Consider the following 10,396-nt stretch of genomic DNA (forward strand, 5'->3'; position numbering starts at 1 on the left):
ACTTAGAAAGTTACACTTAGAAACATGTGCAACAATTAGGAAGCCAATCAGTTAAACTGATTCATATCCGTGACCTTATATTCTTCGCCTGCCTAAAGCTTGAGCAACACCAACAGTTATCTGATCTTCATTGCAAATATCTTGCAAGTGGTCTGTTAGACTTGGCATTCATTTCCTGATGGCGGTCAAGGCCCAGTACTTCTCTTTTCAAGAGGAGGCACATTCCCTCTGTACACACAGCCCCAATAAACAGACTCAGTCGAAAGGTGAAAAAGAGTTGAAATACACTGTTACTTGATAAACTTTCTATTTAATATTTTATGCATCCTTATTTTATACCGTAAATCCTTTACTAAAATCCTTATTCAAATTTTGTGACTAATCGAAATCGCTACAGCGCAACATGACTTGCTACTGGTCAAAGCAGTCCCCCTGACCAGTGCTTAGGTTTTCTTTTGTTGATCTGTTTGAGAACTGAATTTCACTTTGAAATAAATGTCTCTAATGTGATCATATTCCATAGTTGACAACATTCCCTAATATAAGTGAAATTCGGAAATATTGAATTATATAATGGAGTGACGTTTCTGGATTTTCCAGTCATACAGCAGAAATAGTGCTTCACCCAAGAACTGTCAGAAATCAATTATAAACTCCAATTGGTTGGACTCAACATTAGTTGATGAAACAATTTTATTTGTATTTGGTTCGGACGTTGTGGATTTGAGATGTTGGAAACATTCCCAAGTCACGAGAAAGAGCGACAAAAGTTAATGAGAAACAATGATGCATCACAGCAAGGGAGCAATGGTGTCATAAAAGGAGGAAAGAAGGAGTGAACATAAAACCAGGGACAGAGAGGGTAGGCGCAGATTCTCTGAAACAACAGAGAAATTCAGTCAAGTAGGAATCTGAGAGAGGAAACGTGATATTGATTACCTGCAAAAGGCAGCTTCTGCTGGTGTGTAGGAGTGCTGGAGAGTGAGGGGGCAGCTAGCAGTCTGTTATTATAGGGTCAACAGTGGCTAAAGCTGACTAGCAATGAGGGACCAGCTGTGCGTCCTGTCAATTGGGCTGCTACTTACCAATACCCAATTCTCTGCGAGCACTGCAGGAGAGAACCCTGATGCAATTTTCAAGGTTTGCAATAAAGATTTCCTCGATAAAATCATGGAAATCTGTGGAGGATGGGTCTGGAAATCTGAAATTCCTGATGCACATGGTGAGTATTGAAATTCTTTTCATTAAATAGCATTGATTATTTATACTGTTAATTAACAAGATGAATGCTTACTCTTCTAAGCATTGATATGTTATTGATTTCAAAATCTCTAATGGCTAGTTATCAAGACAGTGATTTGAATGTTATTGTTTCAATAACATTCAATAACAAAGGGTTCATATGATTGGTGACAACCCCAAATAATGTTAACCTTTGACAATTCTGCTCACTTTGTTTCGCTTCTCTGATCTTGTGGTGTTGGCTTCCTTAAGCTATCTTTGGATTCCCTGTTTTCCAAAGAAAAGATTCTTACATCAAAGTCTAGTTTCCTTACACATTGTGAAATGTGTTGGATAGCTTTATGGCTGCAGTATTCCTTAGAGAAACCTACCGTATTAGATTATTTCTCACTATTTTTCACTGTGCTCACAGCGCCGGTGACTTTCTGCTATGAAGCTGTCAAATCTAGCATGTACACTTGTGTAATGGCTGATGCTGACATTGTGTTCAATTTCTCGAACAGAGTTCCACCATGACGAGGAAAAGTGAGAGGCAGAATAACATTCACTTCAAAGACTTGTAACACATGTTCACTCTGCAAAGACAGCACAGAGAAATAGTGAAACAAAATGCAGTGCACAGGTCAATAGTGTTTCATTCTGATGAAGGGTCAGTGAACTGACATGTTATTTCTTTCTCTCTGACCTGAAGAGTCCTTCTGGTCTTTTTTTGCTTCATATGGATGCATTCTTCAGTGTATTTGGAGTTGTATTCATCCAGCAATGTAGAGAACTCACTGTTACAACCTAACTTATGCCTTCTAGATGGTAAAATGTCTTTGCAAAGCCAGGAGTTGAGTACCCCAGTGCAGATACTTTACGTCTAGAGTGATCTTGTGGTACAGCAATTAAATTTCTGATAAGCTTCAATTATCCTTGATCCCCAGGGCATTGATGTTGGACTAAGTTATTGAAAGTCAAGTGCAAATGTCTGTCTTGTGGAGATAGCCATAGCTTGACCTTAGTGCTACATGAATGCAGTTTAACACTTTAGTCCAAGCTAAGATTTTGTCATGGCATCCTCTGTTTGATTTACACCAAGGAGAGTGTGCATCAAATCACCAATGAAAAAAGATTAATTTCAATTCTGCCTACCCTTACAACTTTCCTTCAATGTACTGTGGAGAGCATTCTGACTGGCTGCACCACAGGTTCCAATGCTCAGAATTCCAAGAGACTGCAGAATGTTGTGGAACCAGCCAGCTCCATCATTAGTACAACCCTCCACAGCATTAATGACATCTACAAGGGGCAAAGCCTCAGGAAGGCAGCATCCATTACTAAGAACCTTCATCCAGTACATGCTCTCTTCTCATTACTTCCATTGGGGAGGAGGTACAGGAGCCTGAAGATCTACACCCAGCAATTTCAGAACATCTTCTTCCCCTCCACCGTACGATTTCTGAATGGTCTATGAAGCTATGAACACTACCTTGTTTTTCCTTTTCAATTTATTTAGTTTTTTAATTCATGGTAATTTTTATGTCTTTGCGCTGTTCTGCCACTGAGAAAAGCAAATTTAATGTCACATATTTTACAGCATTTGGCCTCTAAGTACAATGCACACGGGATTGTAAAGTACACTGTCCAATCGCTGATCTGCACAGAAACAGGCCATTCAGCCCATCTATGCTGAACCATTTAAACTGCCTACTTTCATCGATCTGCACATGGACAATAGCCCTCCATACTCCATGTACCTGTCCAAAGTTCTCTTAAGTTTTGATATCAAGCTCGTATGCACCAATTGCACTGGCAGCTTGTTCCACACTCTCACCATCCTCTGAGTGAAGAAATTTCCCCTCATCTTCCCCTTAAACATTTCACTTTTCACTCTTAACTCATGACCCCTAGTTGTAGTTCCACCCAACCTTAGTGGAAAGAGCCTGCCAGCATTTACCCCATCTATACCCCTCATAATTTTGTATACCTCTATCAAATCTCCTGTAAATCTTCTACATTCCAATGAACAACATCCTAACCTATTCAATCTTTCCTTATAATTCCGGTCTTCCAGTCCAAACAAAATCATTATAGATTTTCGCTGTACTTTTTTGAACTTATTTACATCCTTCCTGTAGGTAGGTGACCAAAACTGCACACAATACTTGAAATTAGACCTCACAACTTCAGCATAACATCCCATCTCCTGTACTTAATACGTTGATTTAGACCATAAGACCATAAGACAAAGGAGCAGAAGTCGTCCATTCGCCCCCATCGAGTCTGCTCCGCCATTTTATCATGAGCTGATCCATACTCCCATTTAGTCCCACCATAACCACCTGCTCAGCATAACCTTTGATGCCCTGGCTACTCAGATACCTATCAATCTCTGCCTTAAATACACCCAATGACTTGGCCTCCACTGCTGCCCGTGGCAACAAATTCCATAGATTCACCACCCTCTGACTAAAAAAATTTCTTCGCATCTCTGTTCTGAATGGGTGCCCTTCAATCCTTAAGTCATGCCCTCTCGTATTAGACTCCCCCATCATGGGAAACAACTTTGCCACATCCACTCTGTCCATGCCTTTCAACATTCGAAATGTTTCTAAGAGATCTCCCCTCATTCTTCTAAACTCCAAGGAATACAGTCCAAGAGTGGACAAACGTTCCTCATATGTTAACCCTCTCATTCCTGGAATCATTCTAGTGAATCTTCTCTGTACCCTCTCCAATGTCAGCACATCCTTTCTTAAATAAGGAGACCAAAACTGCCCACAGTACTCCAAGTGAGGTCTCACCAGCACCTTATAGAGCCTCAACATCACATCCCTGCTCCTATAGCCTATTCCTCCAGAAATGAATGCCAACATTGCATTCGCCTTCTTCACTACCGACTCAACCTGTACAAGGACTCCCAAGTCCCGTTGCATCTCAAAACTTTGAATTCTCTCCCCATTTAAATAATAGTCTGCCCATTTATTTCTTCTGCCAAAGTGCATAACCATACAATTTCCAAAAATGTACTCCATTTGCCACTTCTCTGCCCATTCTTCCAATCTATCCAAGTCTCTCTGCAGACTCTCTGTTTCCTCAGCACTAGCGGCCCCTCCACCTATCTTCGTATCATCAGCAAACTTAGCCACAAAGCCATCTATTCCATAATCCAAATCGTTGATGTACAATGTAAAAAGAAGCGGCCCCAACACAGACCCCTGTGGAACGCCACTGGTAACCGGCAGCCAACTAGAATAGGAACCCTTTATTCCCACTCTCTGTTTCCTGCCAATCAGCCAACGCTTTATCCATGTATGTAACTTTCCCTTAATTCCATGGGATCTTATCTTGTTTAGCAGCCTCATGTGTGGCACCTTGTGAAAGGCCTTCTGAAAATCCAAATATACAACATCCACTGCATCTCCCTTGTCTAGCCTACTTATAATTTCCTCAAAAATTTGTAATAGGTTTGTCAGGCAGGATTTTCCTTTAAGGAAACCATGCTGAGTTCTGCCTATCTTGTCATATCCCTCCAGGTACTCTGTAACCTCATCCTTGACAATCGACTCCAACAACTTCCCAACCACCGATGTCAAGATAACAGGTCTATAATTTCCTTTTTGCTTCCTTGCCCCCTTCTTAAATAGCGGAGTGACATTTGAAATCTTCCTATCCTCTGGAAACATGCCAGAATCTATGGACTTTTGAAAGATCATTGCTAATGCCTCCGCAATCTCCACAGCTACTTCCTTCAGAACATGAGGGTGGATTCCTTCTGGTCTGGGAGATATATCTACCCTTAGACTATTCAGCTTCCTGAGTATATTCTCTGTCGTAATTGTGACTGCGCACACTTCTCTTCCCTGCCACCCTTGAGTGTCCGGTATACTGCAGTCTTCCTCAGTGAAGACTGATGCAAAATACTCGTTCAGTTCCTCCGCCATCTGCTTATCTCCCATTACAATTTCTCCAGCATCATTTTCTATTGGTCCTATATCTACTCTCACCTGTCTTTTATTCTTTAGATACTTGAAAAAGCTTTTAGTATCTTCCTTGATATTATTTGCTAGCTTCCTTTCATAGTTCATCTTTTCCCATTTAATGACCTTCTTAGTTTCCTTTTGTAAGCTTTTAAAAACTTCCCAATCCTCTGTCTTCCCACTAATTTTTGCTTCCTTGTATGCCCTCTCCTTTGCTTTAACTTTGGCTTTGACTTCTCTTGTCAGCCACGGTTGCATCCTTTTCCCATTCGAAAATTTCTTCTTTTTTGGAGTATATCTGTCTTGCACCTTCCGCACTTCTCGCATAAACTCCAGCCACTGCTGCTCTGCCGTCCTTCCCGCTAATGTCCCTTTCCAGTCAACCTTGGCCAGTTCCTCTCTCATGCCACTGTAATTTCCTTTACTCCACTGAAATACCGACACATCAGATTTCGGCTTCTCTTTTTCAAATTTCACAGTGAACTCAATCATGTTATGAACACTGCCTCCTAAGGGTTCCTTCACCTCAATCTCTCTAATCACCTCCGGTTCATTACACAATACCCAATCCAGTACAGCCGATCCCCTAGTGGGCTCAACAACAAGCTGTTCTAAAAAGCCATCTCGCAGACATTCTACAAATTCTCTCTCTTGAGATCCAGTGCCGACCTGATTTTCCCAATCCACTCGCATGTTAAAATCCCCCACAATTATCATAACACTGCCCTTCTGACGGAGCCTATTTCCTGTTTTGTAATTTGTAGTCCACATCACTGCAGCTGTTTGGAGGCCTATAAATAACTGCCATCAGCGTCCTTTTACCCCTGCTATTTCTTAGCTCAACCCATAAAGATTCTGCACCTTCCGATCCTATGTCATTTCTTTCTAATGATTTGATATCATTTCTTACCAATTAAGCCACACCACCCCCTCTGCCTACCTGCCTATCCTTCCAATACACCGTGTATCCTTGGATGTTCAGCTCCCAGTAACATGCATCCTTTAGCCATGTCTCAGTGATGGCCACAATATCATACCTGCCAATCTGTAGCTGTATGACAAGATCATCCACCTTATTCCTTATGCTACATGCATTTAAGTACAACACCTTAAGACCAGTATTTGGTACTTTTTGTTTTGATTTCACTGCAACTCATCCCAATGGCTGCAAATTTGCCCCATCACCTGCCTGTCTTTCCTGACGTCTTTACTGCTCACTATCTTAGATTTATTTCTGTTTTCCCCTTCCTCCGCTCTATCATTCTGGTTCCCATCCCCTTGCCAAATTAGTTTAAACCCTCCCTAACAGTTCTATTAAACCTTCCCGCCAGGATATTGGTCCTCTTCGGGTTCAAGTGTAACCCATCCATTTTGAACAGATCATACTTCCCCCAGAAGAGATCCCAATGATCCAAGAGTCTGAAGCCCTGCCCCCTGCACCAGTCTCTCAGCCACGCATTCATCTGCCTGATCCTACTATTCTTGCCCTCACTAGCACGTGGCACAGGTAGCAATCTCGAGATTACTTCCCTGGAGGTCCTGCTTCTCAGCTTCCTTCCTAACTTCCAGAGATCTCTCTTCAGGACCTCCTCCCTTCTCCTATCTATGCCATTGGTACCAACATGTACCAAGACAACTGGCTGCTCCGCGCTCCCCCTTCAGAATATTCTGGACCCGATCCGAGACATCCCGTACCCTGGCACCTGGGAGGCAACACACCATGCAGGTATCTCTATCAGGCTCACAGAATCTCCTGTTTGTTCCCCTAACTATGGGATCCCCTATGACTACCGCATTCCTCTTTTCCCTACTTCCCTCCTGCACAACAGCACCAGGCTCAGTGCCAGAGACCCGGTCACCGTGGGTGTCCCCTGTCAGGTCATCCCCCTCAACAGCATCCAGAACAAGATACTTGTTGCTAACACAACAATTGTAGGCCGTATCTCAGGTAATGATGAGTTTGAGTACAGAGAGGAAATTAAGAACCTGGTGGCATGGTGTGAAGACAATAACCTATCCCTCAACGTCAGCAAGACGAAGGAATTGGTTGTTGACTTCAGAAGGAGTAGCGGACCGCATGACCCAATTTACATCAGTGGTGCCCAAGTGGAACAGGTCAAGAGCTTTAAGTTCCTTGGGATCAATATCACAAACGACCTGACTTGGTCCAACCAAGCAGAGTTCACTGCCAAGAAGGCCCACCAGCGCCTTTACTTCCTGAGAAAACTAAAGAAATTTGGCCTGTCCCCTAAAACCCTCACTAATTTTTATAGGTACACTGTAGAAAGCATTCTTCTAGGGTGCATCACAACCTGGTATGGAAGTTGTCCTGTCCAAGACTGAAAGAAGCTGCAGAAGATCGTGAACACGGTGCAGCACATCATACAAACAAATCTTCCATCTGTGGACTCACTTTACACTGCACGCTGTCAGAGCAGTGCTACCAGGATAATCAAGGACATGACCCACCCAGCCAACAGACTTTTCATCCCTCTTCCCTCCGGAAGAAGGTTCAGGAGCTTGAAGACTCGTACGGCCAGATTTGGGAACAGCTTCTTTCCAACAGTGATAAGACTGCTGAACAGATCCTGACCCGGATCTGGGCCGTACCTCCAAATATCCGGACCTGCCTCTCAGTTTTTTTGCACTACCTTACTTCCCATTTTTCTATTTTCTATTTATGATTTATAATATAAATTTTTAATATTTACTAATTTTAACTATTTTTAATATCTTTAATATTTAATATTTGTAATCCAAGGAGTGTGAAGCGCAGAATCAAATATCACTATGATGATTGTACGTTCTGGTACCAATTGTTTGGTGACAATAAAGTATAAAGTGGAGACAGCCACAGGGGTGCCCTCCACTATCCGGGCATTTTCCTTCCCTCTCCTGACAGTCACCCAGTTTTCTGACCCTGATGACTACCTCCCTGTAGCTCCTGTCTATCACCTCTTCACTTTCCCTAATAAGCAGCAGGTCATCAAGCTGCAGCTCCAGATCCCTAACAACGTCTCTGAGGAGCTGCATCTTGGTGAATCTGGAGCAGATGTGGCCATCAGGGAGGCTGGAGGTTCCCAGGATTCCCACTTCTGACACCCTGAACAAAGCACTAACCCTGCAGGCATGCTATCTAATTCTACAGGATTGAAACAGGAAAAATAAGTCTACTCACCCACTTACCTCGACAAACAGACAAACTTTTTAAACCATTAGCTCTGTGAGCCCTGCTGTTCCTGTCTGTCTGGGCCGATTCGCAAGGGGGAGAAAAAAGAGTTGGTGCCTTGCTCTTGCCTCTTCCCGTTACTGCCGAAGACCAATATGCCAAAATCTTTATATGAAAAAGCCAAAAGCAATATATGAAGTCCAATATGCCAAACGCTTTCTTTATGACCTGTGCCACCACTTTCAATAAATTATGGACCTGTATTCACAGATCCCTTTGTTCTACCACACTTCTCAGTGCCCTACCATTTACTGTGTAAGACCTGCTCTGGTTGGTCTTACTGAGCAGCAACACCTCGCACTAGTCTGCATTAATTTCCATCTGCCATTTTTCAGCCCGTTTTTCCAGCTGGTCCAGATCCTGCTGCAAGCTCTGATAGTCTTCCTCGCTGTCCTCTACACTCATATAAGCAGTATTCACAACAATAAACATAATTTATACACAATTCTCATAAGAAAATAAAGAATGAGAACAAAACAATTGTAGTGAAAAGTGGTCAAAGATCAGCACCAGCTGGTTCAAATACTAAACGGTTAAAGGAAAGTTACTGTTTATGAACATGTGGAATTTCAGACTTCTCTCTTCATGTCTGGTGGTAGCTGCAAGAAGATGTCTTGCCCCAGCTGCTGCGGATCTTTGATGATAGATGTTGTCTTTTTGAGGAAGCATTTATCAATTTTTTTAATTGTCAGCCTTTCCTCTATATGCTGATGAATTTGAACTGATGTTTGTAACCAAATTTAATATCCCACTTCCTGAGATAGACTGTTTCAGGGATAGAAGAAAAGACAATAAAATTAATCTCAATAACCCTTTCCTTGTTCACAGATGACACTTTATTTATGTTCTAGATCCATCCCAGGAAACACCAGATATGATGGAACTGAAGAAAAAGATGATGGAGCTTGTAAAAAATGGGATTCAGCATATTGAGTCGTATGAAAGGAAGCAGTCCTTTCATGACGTGGAGAATCAGGATGAGCAGTTGTCAGCAAACATCTCCAAGACTGCACAAGGCAGGGTCCTTCTCCTGAGGGATCTCATACAGAGAGAACTCACAAGAAGAGAAGTCACACTTTCTGACAAATGCTGCAACACTGGTTGTAAATACCAGGAACTTGCTACCTTATGTGAAGCATGAAGTGATAACAGTAGAATTTATATGCTTACAGAATATTTCCGCACAAGGGTACAAAACGTTAATTCAACCTTTTGACAGGGAAGATAAGTTGGCTAAACATGCACTTTGCGAGTCAGGATTTGCCAGACTTAATGGTTGGGAAATCATGCAGAGTTGGGTGAATTAATTCCCAAATCAAACAGTGCATGCTGTTGGAGGAAAATCTGTATTGGGGTAGGAATAGATCTTCAAGACTTGTAGTCACATTTAATTCACTAATAAATAAGAATTTTGCATTATTAATTGCTTCAATTGTCATTCCTTCTTGTCGTCAAAAATATTTCTGAAAATAATCCATCCAAATAGGAGAGGACAAAGTTTTTTGTAAGTAGAATTTCTAGATAACACCTTCCGAACAGAAACAGACCAAGAGGTTATTTAATAAAACTGCTTTTATTTAAATGGTAAATTCAAATGAGAAAAAAAAGACATGTTCCAATGCTAGTCGATGTGAAATTTAAAAAAAAGCTGAAGTAAATATTTGAAGTTGATTGTAAGATTAGAAGTTGCTGAGTGGTTGCAGGCACAAGGCTATGAAAAGACAAATGTACAGTATAGGGATGTGAAGCATTGAGCACAAGGAAACAGATCGTCTGTCAGTAAGAATAAAAACTGTCCCAACAATGTTCTTCCACATAACAGCGTCCAGTAAGTATATCCCTTATTGAGCTATGTGCTAACATGCTGCAAGCAGTGACTTATTGATCCAATTACATCAATAAATAACGTCACTGCATATATCAAAGACATTATTGTACATCAAATTCAATGGAGAAATGGACT

At 41.7% G+C, this 10,396-nt stretch overlaps 1 protein-coding gene across 1 annotated transcript; it reads left to right on the plus strand.

Annotated features, from left to right (window-relative positions):
• Nucleotides 1-823: 823 nt before the first annotated feature.
• Nucleotides 824-9,852, plus strand: LOC134346317 (prorelaxin-like). Its single transcript, XM_063047669.1, has 2 exons — nt 824-1,222; nt 9,285-9,852. Exons 1-2 carry the CDS (start codon nt 1,042-1,044, stop codon nt 9,572-9,574), a joined length of 471 nt encoding a protein of 156 aa, XP_062903739.1. The 5' UTR covers nt 824-1,041; the 3' UTR covers nt 9,575-9,852.
• Nucleotides 9,853-10,396: the final 544 nt, after the last annotated feature.

Source organism: Mobula hypostoma, chromosome 5 (assembly GCF_963921235.1).
Source record: "Mobula hypostoma chromosome 5, sMobHyp1.1, whole genome shotgun sequence".
Lineage (NCBI taxonomy): Eukaryota > Metazoa > Chordata > Chondrichthyes > Myliobatiformes > Myliobatidae > Mobula > Mobula hypostoma.